General features: G+C 41.0%; 2 protein-coding genes across 2 annotated transcripts in view; one reads left to right on the top strand and one right to left on the bottom strand.

Annotated features, from left to right (window-relative positions):
* Positions 1-366: 366 nt before the first annotated feature.
* LOC124267683 (tRNA wybutosine-synthesizing protein 2 homolog) lies at positions 367-6,486 on the bottom strand. The gene is made up of 7 exons (XM_046702654.1): positions 6,383-6,486; positions 5,233-5,374; positions 4,595-4,805; positions 4,135-4,285; positions 3,681-3,790; positions 3,191-3,348; positions 367-1,162 (listed from the first exon to the last, which is right to left on the bottom strand). Exons 1-7 carry the CDS (start codon positions 6,460-6,462, stop codon positions 926-928), a joined length of 1,089 nt encoding a protein of 362 aa, XP_046558610.1. The 5' UTR covers positions 6,463-6,486; the 3' UTR covers positions 367-925.
* A 3,066-nt stretch (positions 6,487-9,552) lies between these two features.
* The window catches only part of LOC124267681 (ADP-ribosylation factor 6), a 34,091-nt gene continuing 23,881 nt past the window's right edge, over positions 9,553-19,762 (top strand). The window contains exon 1 of the mRNA XM_046702652.1: positions 9,553-9,779. The gene's annotated coding sequence lies outside the window, so the exon portion shown is untranslated. The remainder of the gene's footprint in view (positions 9,780-19,762) is intronic.

Here is a 19,762-nt window from a genome sequence, read left to right as displayed (position 1 = left end):
CAGATAGGGGTAGTCAGACTGTGGACGTCTGCATCAATTACAGAATATCACTGGAATATTGCTGACTGCTGGACAAGCAGCCTTCACCAGATGTAAACCAGTAATTCACTGTGTGCAGCTTCATGCTGCACGGCTCATTAGTTGGAATCTAAGGCAGAGCAAGGAGATCCTGGAACAGCTAAAGGGAAGAAATCTGCACAACATATTTGACAGGGTCAGTAATAGGTTACAAACCATAGTGCTGGAATCCCATGGTCACCCAGTATGTCTGCGATGCTATATGTTTTCTTTTAACTTCTGAAATCACCCATGAAACATTTGCTAAATAACCAATACATTTCAACAATGTATACAAAAAACAAGTACTGCATAGATAAATACCAATTTATGTTGAAACTAATAATAAACATAAAATAATTATTCTTTCATCAATGTCCACCTCTCCTCGTCACACTGTCCTCCTTAATGTCACTGGTGCTAAGATGGAAGAAAGAAACATTAATCCTTCATTAATAATCTGTCGTCCATCTCCCAGTATAGTGTTGTCATGTATGAGGTCGACAGTCAAGGTCGAGAACTAGATGATCTATGTGAGGGGCATAAGACTTGACATGTTCAGTATGTAGAATGGTGACAGTCCAAGTGTTATTGCCACGTTCAAGGAGGCTCTGTACCTTATCTCTCACTCCCTCGGACCAACTCTTCCACTCAGGTCTCAATTTCTTGTTGCAGGAAACGTTTCTGGCGTCTGGTTTTGTTACTACTCCCGAGTCTGAGTCAGTATGTTTAGGGTTTGATCTTGAATGTCCACAGTTACAGTCATCAGTCTCAGGTGGGATTATTACCCCACTTGATTCCTGAGCCTCTTTACAGGATCTTCCAACAGACTTCACATCACAAGAACACACTGTGTTGGGTTCAGTAATCAAAGCTGCTTTTGGTGAACAGAGAGAGTTGAATGACCTTCACAACCTTCAGCAACCACATGTTCAAGGTTATCTGTGTCAGTATTGCATGCTGGGTGCTTAGATGTCACATTTCCATGGATATGTAGAACCCCACCACCATCAGATTTAAGAGCTGCACAGGCCACGGGCCAGCCTGTCTCGGAGGATGGGATCAAACCCAGGTTGACTCTATCTGCCACATCCACAGGACACACCTGCAAAACCAACAACATCCATCAGACGGGACATCCACAGGATGTTATCTTCTACGTAGACACTACACCTGCACTCACCATCTGTTATCTTCTACGTAGACAGTACACCTGCACTCACCTATCTGTTATCTTCTACATATATAGTACACCTGCACTCACCCATCTGTTATCTTCTACATATATAGCACACCTGCACTCACCCATCTGTTATCTTCTACATGCATACCATCTGTCATCACCTGCACTCACCTGCACTGTTATCTCTCTCTTCACATATATAGTACACCTGCACTCATCCTGCATATGTTATCTTGCACTCACCATCTGTTATCTTCTAGTATAGCACACTGCACTCACCTATCTGTTATCTTCTACATATAGACAGTACACCTGCACTCACCTATCTGTTATCTTCTACATGTAGTCACCTGCACTACACCTGCACTCACCTGCCTGTTATCTCTGTTATCTTCCATATAGACACACCTGCACTCACCTATCTGTTATCCCCCATATATAGCACATCTGCACTGCACCCATGCACTCTACATATATAGTACCCTGCACTCACCATCTGTTATCTTCATGTATAGCAAAGCACCTGCCTGTTATCTTCTACATGCAGCACACCTGCACTCACCTGCCTGTTATCTCCCCATGTAGACAGTACCCCTGCACTCACTATACCTGCCCCATTGTTATCTTCTACCCCTCATGTAGACAGTACACCTGCACTCACTCACCTGCCTATTATCCCCATGTAGACAGTACACCTGCCTGCCTGTTATCCCCATGTAGACAGTTCACCTGCACTCACCTGCCTGTTATCCCATGTAGACAGTACTCCATGTCACCCAGACAGTACCTGCACTCACCTGCCTGTTATCCCCATGTAGACAGTGCACCAGTTCTCACCTGCCTGTTATCCCCATGTAGACAGTACCCTGCAGTTCTCACCTGCCTGTTATCCCCATGTAGACAGTGCACCTGCACTCACCTGCCTATTATCCCCCATGTAGACAGTACCCCAGTTCTCACCTGCCTATTATCCCCATGTAGACAGTGCACCTGCACTCACCTGCCTATTATCCCCCATGTACACAGTACCCCAGTTCTCACCTGCCTATTATCCCCATGTAGACAGTACCCTTGTTCTCACTGGCCTGTTATCCCCCATGTAGACAGTGCACCTGCACTCACCTGCCTGTTATCCCCCATGTAGACAGTGCACCTGCACTCACCTGCCTGTTATCCCCATGTAGACAGTGCACCTGCACTCACCTGCCTGTTATCCCCATGTAGACAGTGCACCTGCACTCACCTGCCTGTTATCCCCCATGTAGACAGTGCACCTGCACTCACCTGTGCATCCCCCATGTAGGCAGTGCACTCACTCACCTGCCTGTTATCCCCATGTAGACAGTGCACCTGCACTCACCTGCCTGTTATCCCCATGTAGACAGTGCACCTGCACTCACCTGCCTGTTATCCCCATGTACCTGCAGCCTGCCCCATGTTGCACCTGCACTCACCTGCCTGTTATCCCCATGTAGACAGTGCACCTGCACTCACCTGCCTGTTATCCCCCATGTAGACAGTGCACCTGCACTCACCTGCCTGTTATCCCCCATGTAGACAGTGCACCTGCACTCACCTGCCTGTTATCCCCATGTAGACGGTGCACCTGCACTCACCTGCCTGTTATCCCCCATGTAGACAGTGCACCTGCACTCACCTGCCTGTTATCCCCATGTAGACAGTGCACCTGCACTCACCTGCCTGTTATCCCCATGTAGACGGTGCACCTGCACTCACCTGCCTGATCCCCATGTAGCACCTGCACTCACCTGCCTGTTATCCCCCATGTAGACAGTGCACCTGCACTCACCTGCCTGTTATCCCACCTGCATGTAGATCCCCTTGTATAGACAGTGCACCTGCACTCACCTGCCTGTTATCCCCATGTAGACAGTGCACCTGCACTCACCTGCCTATTATCCCCCATGCAGACAGTGCACCTGTACTCACGTGCTTGTTATCCCCCATGTAGACAGTGCACCTGTCCTGTACACCGTTGAGCTGCAGGTTACGGCAGAGTGCCTCCACAGAAGCAGGGTTCCATTCACAGGCAATCACTCGGTCCGCCCCAGCATGCACCAGATATGGAAGGGTGAAGTAGCCTATTCCTGCAAATACACAACATCATTACAGCTCTTCTCCTCTCGGTCACAGAACTGGACAAGAAACACTAAACAACAGCTCGGAGTAAAGAAAGAAAACACAATGTGTGAAGGATCACATGACTATATGACATGCATTTAGGTAGTGTACTCATATATATGACTGGAAAGAGTCGTTAATCTGTGTAGGGCATTCCTGACAACTGTAGTGTCAAATTTGTGGCCAAGCACCATAATATGAATAGACCTGTATATAGCTTCATGTTATTGAATTCCATGTTGATAAAGCAAGTTTTAGTATGTTCTAAGGGTGATAGAAGGACCACAGCCAGCCTGACCTGCATACAGATCCACCACAGTCTCCCCCTTGCAATCCATCTGTGCAACACGAAGTTTCTCAGTGATGTTTCCAATACTAAACATACAGCGTGTCACGTCATAGCTGTACCTGTGGAAAAACTCCCCGACATCACCACTTGTTGTCATTAGTATTGACGAATCTATTCATATTTAATGCCATAAGACATAAGATACTAAACCCAAATCTAGTAAAAGGGAGCAGAGGGCATTTTTTTCATGAAATTGGTTTTTATTCCAAGATGGGTCATCAGTTTATAGAGAGAAGTGGCTGACATGAGGTAGTACGTAATATGGAATTGGATGGGATATTTTTTGGCTAATATGATGACAATTGTAATGTTATTCATAGGCCAAAGGTTGAGAGTTTACTGCACCAACCTAAAAGTATGATAGGAGTTTTACAGATATGAAGGTTTGAGTTGTCTCCCTTGCCTGATGCCATTGTCCTCATGCTCCACCCAGCTATCATCTCCATACAACAGAGCCACCTGGGGGCTACGGAAGCCATCTGCTGAGACGCTTGACTTCCTTGCCAGGCGCGACCCACCTAGACACTGACACACTACCCTCCACAGTGGAAAGCCTGGAAAAGTAGACATGGAAACAGTCCACAGTACCTGCTAAACATGAGGTAGAGTTTCTGGAGTCCCTGAACTTAGTCATCCATAATACAACCACAAATAGTGAGTGAGCTGGGACAAGATCAGTTACATCATGGCATATCAAACTCAAAGTGATGCCAGTCCAAACATCTGCCACTTTAGTCAATCCTAGCCAAATCATCAGTCTTACATAGTTTTATAGGTTGGACTCTAAAGTTCCTTCTGTTACTTTTCTTCTGCAGGAAGTGATGGTAGAAAGTGGACTTCATCCTACATCTTGACAAGCTCACCTAGTTGGGACCAAACATCACTGGTGAAGGCTGAGTTGGAAAACAAAATGAGATCCCCATGTTTTTCCCAGCGAGATGGCAAATCTTCCAGAAGTTCAGGGGAGACAACTCTGCCTGAGTCAGCCAGTAATTGTCCAACATGCCTCTTGAGTTTGACAGCTGGAGGTTCCAGGACTGATGTCTTTGATGGGGCAAGATCCACTTGTTTTATCTTTAGTAACATGGAGAAATAATTGTTCCCATTGAAAAACTGATTTGGGTACATAAGATATGAAACACAACACTTGAGAAAGAGGATCTCTCCTTGTTTAAATTGTCATGTAATTTACTGGTAATATGTTTGAAAGGGACAGTTATTAATGTATTAGTATACACATTTAACAACAGTGAAAAAAAACAGATGAGTAGCAGTCTGCCATTGTATCAAGCCTGATTCAAATTTAATTTCTTCTTGCCAAGATAGATACTTGTGCATAAACTAAGACTAATATATACTGAAACTTAGGCAAAGATACCTATTTAGTATTCAGCTGACCTCATAACGAGAAGATTGGATGCATACAATTATAAAATGCAGCCATGTATGTAACCTGTAAGTAAGTGACAACTGCCTGTAAATTATTTTGCTCTGACATCACCTGACATGGAAGGCACCTGTCCTGAAGCCCCAGGTTCGCCCAACTGAGAGCATCTACAGTGATGGGAATAGCAACATACTCTGCAGAAAGCATCTCCAATCTTCTTTTATTATCCCAGAAACCAAATTTCTGAAGAAGGTGCCTGCAACATTTAAGAACATAATAATCAGTTATGGTGGAAATTGTGGAGAATATCTTGGTTAGACCTTTATTACATACAACTGATACACTGTAGGATCCTAAACATACCATCATATATACTGTAGCAGTGCGACTCTCTCAAAGTGAATATAAATGCACACAAAACATCAAATAGACATGATTGTTGATATTTGTGATGTTATTTCTTATTTGGTGGTCGGGTGGTGGAAGGGGATGTGGAGGGGGAGCCTCTCTGTGGTCCTACAGCCATGACACAATTTATGGTCATGTCTTGACTGTAGTACCTATTCACAACTCTCAACCTGCGTTGGGGGACAGGGGGCTAAGTTTGTTGCTGATTGCACATACAAATTGGCAACAATGCAGGAAAGTGGGCACAGCCTTTACATGTAAATTGCCTGAGGCTGCCAGCTATAGCTCTCTTTTCACAGATCTGACAAACCTCTATCATCCTTAGATCATAGTTAGTTGTGAGGCAGTGTATAGGCTACATTTGTCTCTTTAATGAACTCATCCACTAATTGGGGGAACTCCATACATTTTGTATGATGTTTTGAGGGTTGTGGAGAAAATCCATGCACATACATTTGTACAGGTAAACAATCGGATGTTAATGACTTGATAAACAAGCACTAATTATTTGTGATCGCTTATGGGCCCTTGTTGGCTAACACTTTAACCCAGAATAGTTGACTAACATCAAGTCTCTGAAATCAAAATATTTGACAGGTAAAAAAGGTTCAAAAAACTATATCATATTCATAAAATATCAAAAAAGCAGCCCAAAGACTTTCTCTATTTTCAGAAAAGCTATGATAATCTAAGCTTGCCACATATTCTGTACAAAGACCTTACCTAAAGAGGGCATACAATAACGCACGAAAACTAAAGGTCTAAAGAAAACAGAAGGTTTGTGTTCCTAGCGGGATTTTTTACAGTTGTCATACCACTAGCATGAGTTTTAATGTATTCCAATAACGTTTCCTACCTAATGACCTGTGTCTCTTCTTTCTGTACTATAAGAGCACTTGTCATTTTCCCTCTGGAGTGATACGAATATAACCCCATCGACTACACGACGGCCATCTTGGTTGATACAAATTGCAAAATGGACAACTTATACGAACAATGTACACATTTCAAAAGAAATGGCCCCAAATTGTGTTAAAAATCGACACAATGTTTCTAGAAACAAATTACCGATTACATTGTGATTTAGGTGGGTTGTAGTCAAAAGGGCCAAAGGACAAAAGTGCCAAAATTGAAAAAGTCAAAAGGGCCAAAGAAAAGTTGAAAGGGCCAAAGGAAAGTCAAAAGGGCTTCAGTTGTTATTTTCACTTGAGTAAGTGAGTTCCATTTTATCGTGACGTCTCATCGGCTTTGTTGCAGAAAACACAACCTTTATTGATCATAGATCAAGTCTCTTTATATTTTACGATCTCGACACATTAGACACTGTGCGCACTAATTTCCGTATACGTGTAGTGTATGTTCAATGTCGAAGAGATTATATGCGGGAACAGGACAAAAGGGACAAAACTCGAAAAGTGAAAAGCGCCAAAGAAATGTCAGGAGGGCCAAGGGAAAGTTAAAAGGGTTTAGGATTAGAACTACTTCAACAACATGTAATGAATTGCTTCTAATCTTAATATTTCCTAAAAGTTTGGCCCTTTTGACTTGAATCTATTGCCCTTTTAACTTTCCCTTGGCCCTTTTGACTTTTCCAGTTTGGGTCCTTTGGTCCTTTTGACCTGTTTCCGATTTAACACGCGATCTCGCACGCTCGTAAACTAATGGTGTTTTTGATGTTTTGCTGTTGTTCTTTGTTGCATTTAGTAACGCCAAATGTTTCAGCTTCATATAGTCTGTGTATAATCAGGGATAATCCACAACATAATCCAGTCTGGACAAGAACAGAAAATCCAGTGATTATCATGAACATTAGCATGAACATCGATGTAGGGATATGAAATCTTGAACGCCTCAGGAGACCATGCACGACCGAGCACTCTTGTATAGGAAAGGACGTACGGGTGACCCAGTGTGCTGGGTGTAAGTGGAGTTGCTTCCCTTTGGTGTGTCCGAACCTTATGCTCGTAGATTCGAATCTAGAATGTTCCCTCATTACGCATCTTAGTTTGTCAGCATTAAATCAACGTCTAACGCCTGCCGGCACTGTCTCGGATTCCCCGAAGCGCCGTGATATAACTGGAATACTGTTCAATCTCACTTCTCTCTTGCCCATGTCATCAACTGTACAGAGAAAATATAGACATGTATCTCAATAAAACGAAGGTGTTTTTCACAGTCAAATGTGTTGTAAATTGTTAAGCTTTTAAACGCAACTCTAACTCAGGATTAATTCTAATCGTACGTTGACCTACAGGTTTTTTACCATATATATATGGTATATCCGGGGAATCCGAGACAGAGCCCGCAGGCGTTAGACGTTGATTTAATGCTGCCAAACTAATGTGCGAAATGAGCAACATGACAGAAAACGCAAGTAACATATCCAAATAATAATCACCATCATCATCATCATCATCACCATCGTCAATGTATAACTCCTATGCGTGTATTTTCTATTCTTAATCTGTGTCCGAACTTGGTTGTATGTAGTAATCTTGAACGCGACCTTCACCCCATATGCCCAACCTCCATGGACCTGGGGCGGGGAAGGGGTCCAGTTTGGTATGCAGGAAGATTCCTGATAACAGGTAGAAATATATCACCTGTAATCGAACAGAAACAAAACTCATCTATAACAGCCGCCTTCGTGTTGTGGCAGTGAGAGACAGGGGGACAGAAGCAAACCTCGATTAATGGACACAGTAAAGTAGGTGCAATAAATCTTTATTTTGAGTTCTGAGTGGAATTGGAGCTAACGAGAGAGAGACATAGAAGTTGGAGTACTAAGTAAGGATAAGATAGATGGATGAACAACGTCTTTATTTAAAATGAGGAGTGACGTTTCAGTGTTCAGATTCTAACATCGTTATCAAACAAGTCCATGTACAGGATAGTGGTGGGTGTGTGGGGATGTTACGAAGTAGTTTTCTTTTTACAATGCATACACTGCGGATGATCTCAGGTAAACCTGGTCCTTATGTAAATACACATAGGATTGTAAATATATTATAATTAATTGTTTAGAAGTTTTTCATCTATATATCTTATCCTTACGTATCTACCGTCTTGGCATACTGGCACAAGACATGCGATACATAATGCAAATTATATGCCTCCATAATTCCTTGAATGAGTTCGGATTATATCTGTGAATTTGTCTAATCATAATATGTAGTACTGGCATGAACGTGTACATATCTTAAAGCTTTTGGTTAAAGTAAGACCTACCTCAGAAAATACACGAAATATTCGTTTGAAGTAACATGTCATGTCATTAAATTATAACAGTAGAAATGTAAATATAAATCTAAATAGACACACACACGCGCACACACGCACGCACACACACACGACTCACTTCGTGGTATTGGAATATTGTTACAAGCGCCGTATAAGTCCCAACTTAATAAACGGTGACCATGTAATAGGCAGTATATACGTACATTTGTGCTGTTGTCTGGGTTATATTTAATAACACTGAATAAAATATGAATGCAGGACTCCACACAAGTGTATTAATTTTGAGTACTGAACCTCGTGTCTGTGTGTCAAAAAGTGAGTTTTCAAACCACTTGACGAGAACCACCGCCCACTGCTAGTCGAAAGGGCCGGCGTCAGAACGAATGCATATCCACCGGATACTGATTTCGCATGGACGAAAGCCATACCTGAATAGTCAATAATATAAATTTACAAAATTAAATATATATCTAAACCCATCGGTAAACTTGTCAAGAAGAAATGACACGCTCACATTTTTTATTTCTAAAGCGATTTCTCAACCCGGTGAGCGGGACCGGCAAAGTTACGTTCTCTTTTCATAGATGGCAGCACCACAAATCTTCCGAGTATCCTTGCGCGGATAACCCACTTATTCCATGAAGAAAATATTGTCATCTTATTTTATGTTTGAACATTCATTACAATAACGAAACCAGTATAAACCTACATTAGAAGCTGCATTCTTGGTTTTGGGCATGAAGATTCCCTAAACATAGAACTATTTATCCTGTCGTGAGCGGAAGCGCAAATCTGTAACCGCCGTCAGGTTCTTGTAATGGAGGCAGGTTTCGATATGACACAGATTTCAACTATGTACTTCCAAACAACTGGATTTTATGAATAGATCTGTATGTTTTTATTGTTTTCGGGATACGAGACATACAGGCCGTCATTGAAATTATTATTAATCACCTGATTGTGTCGTTTGACGACAGGTCGTGTGTATAACCGATCCCGGTTTAGGAAACAAGGTAGGTGTGTTCCCACTTTGGGTAGTGTTTTATGCATAGTATTTCCTCTATGTTTTATCAATGAATCTGTCAAACACTAGGTATCAACGTATTTCTCTCAAATTCAACATTGTTGATAATCTCAGATTGTTTTAGAGTCCAATCGCTTCCATGCGACTTGCGTATGTCGCGTGGTGGTTGGGGCAGTGTTTTCAATGTCATGGTCATATGAACAGGTTTCTCTTGCCAAAAATGAAATACAAGCCACAGACGTCGGAATGTCCTTGATTGTAATAAACCGTTTTCTCTGATCACTCCATATCTGACAGTTCTTTACTCACTTTTTCTCAGTGAATTTATAACAAATAAGAGACTGAACAAATCGATCAGTAGTTTGAAATTGAAGCAGTATTCTGTGTATCAGACTAAAGGGAATCATTAAAATTCACAGTTTTTTGTTTATTTAAGAGTCCACTATACTTAATTTAATCATTGTTAAACTGTCCATAACAAACACTACATTTAGTATATTGGTATATAGCTGTAATAACACGAAGTATACATCCCCCAAAGCTTACATAAACCATAGGAATTAACCACACCCCATATTCTACTGAGCCAACTGAATATGTAATCTGTGGTGACTTGTGGGGAAGTTATGTTCATATACTATTTATCGCCATGACTGTAACTAAATTCTCTTCACAAACACTGGCAACAATCTACTCTCGCTGTTACTGTAACTTGTCAAGTTTGAGTAAATTATCCTTTGGTTTTGCTTGACAACAGTTATATCAAAAGTATTAGGTCAGGTAGATATACAGTAAAATATACATCCTGTATTTGCCATTTACTTAATGATTAATCATGTTAATGACATATTACTCAAATGTTAAATCCATATAGCAGAGGTCTAACTATATGGAGAGCCCATGTTGCATATCATGCTGATATTGGTGTGTTTCGCATTCTTATATATATATAATACAGTACTTATTTTCAAATTGCAGATAGCATAGATGGGATATTGCTAAGGAGATATTGCTTGGGGGGCCCTGTACATATTCATCTATTTATAGTCATCCAGGAAATACTAAAGAATCTGCAGAACTGGTTCTTGAAGAGTGTCTGTTATTATTCCTATGTTTTCACATCAATTTAGCCGGTAATGGTTATGAGTCATATGTATTGTGATACTGGAGTTATGAATTGATGTATTGTATGATGAGTCTCATAGCTTGAAACAATACTATGTTACCTATCATTGCATCATTTCCATGTAGTACACATCATACAGGAACCTTTGAGCAAGGTTAATCATTATGTGTTTCCACCATATTCTTGGAAACATTTCTGCAAGTCTTTTAAGTTACAACTTCTTAAAACCACTTGGCTTTATTAAACTCAGTTACCACATATTTCATTCACACTGCCCTCAGAATGTTGCTAATTGTACACAAACAGTCCCCAGACAACTACACACAACACCATATCATGCGACAAGATGAGCCAATGAAACTACGTGTCACTTTCTCACTGTATTTTCTGTCAACTTTTAACACAGGTTTTTCTTCCCTCTCAAATTAAAATACTTGAGTATTGACAATCTGATTCACCTGCTTTGGGAAGTTGAGTGAGGACCACTCTCATATCATATACACACCAGCCTTGTCAACACACAAGGCTTGTTAGGACAGCAATCAGCAGCAGAGGTTGTATCAACTCAGCCTCACCATTCAGGCAAATGTGTTAAGTTTGTTTATTAACAGCAGAGAATGATTGCATACTTATCCCACAATGCATGTCTGTATTTATTTGATATCATTTGTGTATATATCATTTGGCAGTTTGGGTATAGAGAGAGTACGTTCAAACTATGTATTGATAACAAAACTCAATAACTGCTCTTCACTTTAAGATGTAGAAGCCATGATACTGTGTTACCATGATTTCTGGGGTCATGTTTCCAAAATGATGTCTTTTGAGGCCCTTTTCTTGTAATCTTGACCAAACTGAAGTTGTAATTTGTACACTGCTGCATTCTGTTTCTGTTGAGTGTGACATTATCTCCATGCATGTATATATAATGGTACAGGGATGGTGTATATGGATGAATGTTCAGTTTACACACCCTTGAGAATTAGCAGTAATGAAGTTCAGCATGGAAGCATGTATTGACTGTTACTATGATCTCTGGAATCATGTTATCAAGACTGCGACTTGTTACTATCTCTCACATATCAACATCACTTCAGACTGAATGCTTGTCTGCTTGTCTGCATATCCTAGTACTTAGTCACTGGTATATTTGAAAGCTAACATGTCAAACAATGTTGGCAGTAATTAGTGCTGGACATGTTGGTTTCAGCTGGCACAGAAATGTGCTGCTAGTGCGCACAAACATGCAGAATGGATGCAGAAAACATCTATATGTATACTGCATACTGAGGAATGCACAAGAATGTTCATTGTAACCTATTGTTGATAAGAAATACACGTTCATGAAATTGAAATAATTACTAAATCTTACAGTTCAGTACGCTACATAATTTCATAACTTGACAGGATGTTTATATTTACTTGGATGACCCTTGGAATCAGTAATTAGGGGTCCCATGACATAGTTTTGTAGTAGTGTTAATTTGTTGCATTTTACTGTTAGTGTTACCCTTCTTATCCTTGTTAATATGTTTGGCATAAAATACTTTGAAAGGTAGAGAAATATAAATACTTTGAAAGGTAGAGAAATATATTTGTATATATGTTGTCTGAGATAGAAGTGTGCCCAGTTCATATTCAGGATGTAATAGCGATGTTGTACACATTCAGGAACTGATGATGCTGTCATACACATTCGGTCTTTGATGTTTTTATTAATACCTGTAAATGCATTTAGTGTCAAAGCTAAATTCGAAATATGTTCACACCCTCATTCATTGGTGCAAACCAACAGTGTTATGAATGCCATATTTGGAAGTTTGTTTTCCCAACATTTACTATCACTCTTTTGGATATGTTGAAAAATAATAGCTTTTTTTGGCTTTAACATGTTTGAAGCAAGATATTCTACATCTTGTGGGATTGAAGTTAACCTATACATGATTATGTTGAGTGTTGCGTCACACCTTGTGTAACAGCCATTGTGACTCCCACATGGCCTGCTACAGGAGTGGACTAGGTGATTTCATGGTACACTGACACACATGTATGTTTGTGCAAGGACATATTTCATGTGTTCAAATACAAATCAAATGCTCGGCAACATATGACACCAATAGCTGCCGCCTACTTTTAAATGTGCTGACTCGTGGCATGCATGGTTTGAAGTGTCCCCAGTGGATGATCACTCAACCATGTCATCCCAGCCCCAGTTGTATCTTGCTCACTTCACTGTGGTAGCATGAGATGTCACATGTGGCCAACATTCCAAACCAGCAACCTGTGGCATAACTGTGTGTCTCATTTAGACTGTTAACATGATTAAAGTAAGTATTGACTGGCATGTTACAGCGGAAGTTTCCATCTGCTCACCGACAAGCATGCAAGATGGGTAGTTGTGCAGCTTAACACAGCCTATCTCCGCTCTGTGTCCAACTCCCCATTCACTGAGTGGAGTATTGTCCTACCGTCCTGTGCTCAAACCTTCTTTTACCTGAGTGTGTGCTGGTTAGTGCTGATACACGGTGTGTCACTGTCAGGCGTCACGATGAGAATATCTCGTAAAGCTGTTGGACATGCTAGACTTGCACTGGGATGTGTTACAGTGTCCAGAGTTCTACATATGGGTTCTGGAGGGCATTCTTAGGAGAGCATCATGGGTTGGTTTTATCTGTAAATCAAATGATCTACCAGAGTGAGGATTTACTCCAATATACATTGCTCGTTTTGAAATTTTATGTTAGTTATGAAGAGGTAAAGGTTTAGTATCTGTGCTTTAATGTCAAAATGAAATATTCAGATACTTGACCTAGTTAAGACGAGGTAGTATTGACAGTGTCTATCGTGTTTATTTAGTGTCAGTGTTTGTGTGTGCCCTGCTCACCATTCCAGGTTTGCATGCTCAACATCATAATGTGTTATACATCAAACATGGTCCTATGTTATACATCAAACATGGTCCTATGTTATACATCAAACATGGTCCTATGTTATACATCAAACATGGTCCTATGTTATACATCAAACATGGTCCTATGTTATACATCAAACATGGTCCTATGTTATACGTCAAACATGGTCCTATGTTAATACGTCAGACATGGTCCTTGTGATCATGGTGATAATGTGTTTTGATTTGTTTCATATACTATTTGTATTTGATTGTATTTCACATCAAACATCGACAGTCAGATCCAGTATGAATCACAGTCCTGTTAGTGGAAGGCAACATTCCAAATCTGGTACCTATTGGTGACATATTGGGTGTATAGGGTGATGATAGAACTTAACAGGTTTAATACACAAACAAGACAAAGTACTTAAACATTAACTTTAAGATCTGAGATTATGGATTTTGCAACTATTTGTAATTTTGATCATCTTGATTTGATGTGAGATGCTGGCAGGTGAATTCTGTTAATCATGCTGCTAGTATTTTTATATACTAGTAATGTTTGCATCAAGCGCGTGTGGTAATAGCTGACAACAATAACCACTGACCAGATCACGTCTCTCCATCTCCTGGATGTGCTGCATCTGGCATACAGTAACAGATATGTCTGCACTCTCCTACCCAGAGTTCCATGCGGCAAGCCAGCATAGTACCTCTGCCACAGGCCAGAAAAATGTGACGATTCGTCACATCTTGCAATGTCCATTCAATATAATGTACAGATTTCTTTTACTCTTTTATTTTTGACGAGTTTACACATCTAACTAAACATCTTTAATAGAATGGTTTAGTTTCACTGAGAAAATATCCAAAAACATGTAACACTATTTCGATTTGCGTAGCGATCCTTTGTTTACGTAGGTTGTACGGCTCCACGTGCAGTCATCGAAGCCGATGGAGAGCAAACGATGCAGCCAGTTTGATATCTAAATATGTACTGTCATAGACCTAACTGTCGCAGTTGTTGAAGAATATATATGTAACAATGTAAAACATTATGAAGAGAGCGCCAAAAAGCTTTCGTGAGTCCAGTCTCTTCTTATTATGAATATGCGCGTTTGATTACAAACAAGAGAAAAGTCCGGTCACGTGATATGCAAATTAGCCTATGGCGCTGATGTCATTCTAGGTCATCACTGCACCGGAGTGTGATATGTCTGGTGAGCAGCAGTGGTAAACATCTGACACCTACATCAATGTTGTCATCCCTCCCACAGGAAGCTCACTTGCCATGATGTATTTGAAATACTATTGGAAACCCACTCAATTACTTGATCCATGAGTGGAGAGACTACTGAGACCAGGACCCAGTACCTCAAAGTGACCAGTGCATGACAACCATCCTGGGATATGTTGGAAGGTGGGGGCTATTCATAGCCCAAGGAAGATGAATACTTGAAACTGACCAGGAAGGATGGATGCAGTCTCGCAGACATCACAACATGTAGTTAGTACAGCCCTATTCCTCTCAAATCATCAGTCTATGATCATCCCATTTTCGGCTTTAGGACAGGACAAAACTTGCGGGTTCATTACTCAAAGGTTCCCTCAAGTTTCAAGGAACTTGATTCAGGGGTGTGTGGGGATTAAATATCAAGTTGCATGTTGTATATCGAAAACTTTAGCCCTGTCTCTGGTAGGAATATATCTGCTAAACCATATACCATATAACTATATAACTGGGAGGGTGGAGCTGTGTGGGAGAAGATAAAGCTTATACATAACTGGGAGGTGGAGCTGTGTGGCACAAGGTATAGTCTATACATAACTGGGAGGTGGAGCTGTGTGGCACACGGTATAGCCTATACATGACTTGGAGGTGGAGCTGTGTGGCACAAGGTATAGCCTATACATGACTTGGAGGTGGAGCTGTGTGGCACAAGGTATAGCCTATACATAACTGGGAGGTGGAGCTGTGTGGCACAAGGTATAGCCTATACATGACTTGGAGGTGGAGCTGTGTGGCACAAGGTATAGCCTATACATGACTTGGAGGTGGAGCTGTGTTGCACAAGGTATAGTCTATACATAACTGGGAGGTGGAGCTGTGTGGCACAAGGTATAGCCTATAGTCTATACATGACTGTGGAGGTGGAGCTGTGTGGCACAAGGTATAGCCTATACAGATGACTTGAAGGTGGGAGGAGCACAGTGTTGGCAGCTGTGTGTGCACAAGGTATAGCCTATACATATAGTCTGGGAGGTGGAGCTGTGTGGCACAAGGTATAGCCTATACATGACTGGGAGGTGGAGCTGTGTGGCACAAGGTATAGCCTATACATGACTTGGAGGTGGAGCTGTGTTGCACAAGGTATAGTCTATACATAACTGGGAGGTGGAGCTGTGTGGCACACGGTATAGCCTATACATGACTTGGAGGTGGAGCTGTGTGGCACAAGGTATAGCCTATACATGACTTGGAGGTGGAGCTGTGTGGCACAAGGTATAGCCTATACATAACTGGGAGGTGGAGCTGTGTGGCACAAGGTATAGCCTATACATGACTTGGAGGTGGAGCTGTGTGGCACAAGGTATAGCCTATACATGACTTGGAGGTGGAGCTGTGTGGCACAAGGTATAGCCTATACATGACTTGGAGGTGGAGCTGTGTGGCACAAGGTATAGCCTATACATGACTTGGAGGTGGAGCTGTGTTGCACAAGGTATAGTCTATACATAACTGGGAGGTGGAGCTGTGTGGCACACGGTATAGCCTATACATGACTTGGAGGTGGAGCTGTGTGGCACAAGGTATAGCCTATACATGACTTGGAGGTGGAGCTGTGTGGCACAAGGTATAGCCTATACATAACTGGGAGGTGGAGCTGTGTGGCACAAGGTATAGTCTATACATAACTGGGAGGTGGAGCTGTGTGGTACATGGTATAACCTATACATGACTTGGGGGGTGGCAGAAGGTAGATCGTATCATCACAGTTCTCTGTCAGGGGCAAACATAAAGACACGACACTGTGGAAGTGGATAGTAATGTCAATAAATAAACGCCCCAGTGAGATGGGGAATCAGAACCTGAGGAAAACCTAGACTTGCTCCATTTTTCATTACAGACAGGTTAGATGGAAGTGGAAATAATGAGTTTAGTTCGCTTCTATCAATATTCCATCAATATCACAGCGGGGGACACCAGAATTGGGCTTCACACATTGTACCCATGTGGGGAATCGAACTCTAGTCTTGGGCGTGATAAGCAAACACTTCAGCCACTAGGCTACCGGTGCCCCCACCGCCCCAAGTTGAAATAATGTGTTTCAGTGACTGAGTCAAACTAGAAATAGAACATAGACCTTTATGGTAAAAGTTGAAGTTGTTACAAAAATTTGTAAACAAGATAACTGGATGTAACACATGTTACATTTTGGATTATACTTTCTCAGTAAAGTACAGATTCTAGTACTGTTGTTTGGTTTAGTCCCATCAGAGATTCGAACCCACATCCTCAGTCAGCCACCTAACCTGCTCAGCCCACGCAATGGCATTGTGTATTGATAACCGGATGGTTATCAGTTAAATATGAACATGGATATCGTTTGAAGGGTAATCTGAGCCAAACAGTTTTATGTCTAACCATAAGCCTTGCACATTGCCTTGCTGCTAAAAATAACTATTTTCCAGAGTGGAAAGTGATAATAGTTTCATGCAGCTTGTCGTAATTCTGAACCAAAACACAGTTTATCTTTGTGGAGGGCTTCAGGGTTGCATCATAAGACAGAGCACTATACATCCATCATCTGAGAGCTGCAGTCAAATGTTTTAAATGTGTGTGGTTACACCGGTATGTTATACACATTGATGCAGGAAGTGATATGACAGGAGCGTGCACCAGGATGGAAGGTTCATCCAGCTGCTATCACGGCAGCACAGTAGTCTCCTGCTACTGATACTGGAGAACACTTTCATTCAGTTTTGAAGTACAGAATAGCTGTAGTAACGGAAGTGTGTGTTTAGCTTGGTAGGATTCCCATCATGCTTACAATGTGTAGGATTGCACAATATTCTGCAATAGGCTTTTCAAACAATATATATCGCATTTATATTTGCAATATCATTTATGAACACCAATACATTGGGTAAAACTAAAAGAAATGCGTAAAGATTTGTGATTATCTCTATGGTTTTAATTCAGATCTACACATACTTTCATTCATAGCTGATTTTTGTTGTTATTGACAAAATTACATACTGTACATAGTTTATATTGTTAATAGAACCATGACATTTATTTTTAAGGGCCTTAGTCTGTAGAGGATAGGATCTGTATGTACAATCAGTGTCTGTCACTATCCAACACTACAGCTCAGATTAGCTCCCAATATATTGCAATACCTATTGCAACCATTGCAATACAGGTACCTGAATTGTATATTGCAATACAGTATATTTGCCAGTACACAGCTCTCTGTATGATGCCCATTTCACTGATGTGAGTACTGGAACAAACATGACCAGGTTTGGTTTCCTGCCCAATGTTTGGCCCTGATGTCTCAGGACTTGTGAAGATCCGGGTTAGAATTGGTTTTCAGCAACCCATTCTTGTCATAAGAGGTGACTAACGAGTAGGGCTGCAACAAATACACTATGTGGTGAATATGATACGCATCATGAATATTGGGTAACGAATACGAATAATTATGCACAAATACAATATTGTAGTTAAGTGATTGATGTACAATATGGAACGCCCATGTTGACAGTTTTGATTTGTCACAGCAATAACCAGTCATCTCATGACACTCAAATTTGGTATGTAATAGTTATAATTGACAGTACCATGTGTGGCCTTGACAAACTAACCTAGTACATATTCCATTACTGCATTTCACTTTCAAAAAGTACACAAGGGTTCAAGTAAAACATGCTCCCTTAAAAAAACATAAATATTTGTTAATTTTCTGTTCTGGTGACCACAAATAACGAATTGAATTCATGAAGGGCTATGGTTCGATTCACCGAATATGCGAGTGAATCGTTACAGCCTTACTAACGAGAAAGGTGGTCGGGCTCGCTGACTTGGTTGACACATGTCATCACATCCCCTTTGTGTAGATCAATGCTCATGCTGTTGATCACTGGATTGTCTGGTCCAGACTCGATTATTTACATCATACAGCTGAAATATGTCCGAATGCAGCATTAAACTACAGTCCATCAATCAACTGATGTCTGGGACCCCGTGTCACCAGTGAGCTGTCAGAAGTAGTGTGGAAGAATGTATTCTCAGCATTGCAACCACATTATTCCTGTGTAGTTTCAGTCATGACAGAATCTGAGTTCAAAGACTTCTCATGACAGACCTAAAAAGTAAACTTGTCCGGCTTGTGTGAACCATGTGCTGTGGTAATCAAGGTGTCCTGATGTCTGTGTAATCAAGGTGTCCTGATGTCTGTGTAATCAAGGTGTCCTGATGTCTATGTTATTTAACATGAGTGATGACATGGCTCTCATGACTGCCATCGTGACCAGTCATCAGCAGCTAGATGTTTGTGTGATGACCACTGCAAGGAGTACACCCTTATGTCAACTATCAACAGGAATACAAATATTAATCTGTGTGATCATTATTTGGGATATCACAGAAGTAACAAGTAATAAGATATAGCAGAGCTACAGATAACTTTTTGGGTCATTGAGTTATGTACTCGCTTGTGTTCATCTCAATTGGGTATCCTAGTTTTCCTTTGAGTAACCAAATAAATTGTACTCACCTCACTCAAACTCAATTGGGTATTTTGCCATTTTCCATTAATTTTAAAAATATAATAAAGTTTAAATGTTAGTGTTTGTTATTTATGTTTCATCTGTAATATGAAAAATGATAAGAAAGACTGCAAGTTGTCACGTTCATGTCCTGAAATAGAACCTCTCAATATACCTC

Source organism: Haliotis rubra, unplaced genomic scaffold (assembly GCF_003918875.1).
Source record: "Haliotis rubra isolate DU_JTF1 unplaced genomic scaffold, ASM391887v1 Scf133, whole genome shotgun sequence".
Lineage (NCBI taxonomy): Eukaryota > Metazoa > Mollusca > Gastropoda > Lepetellida > Haliotidae > Haliotis > Haliotis rubra.
This window is presented reverse-complemented; position numbering and strand designations above follow the sequence as displayed.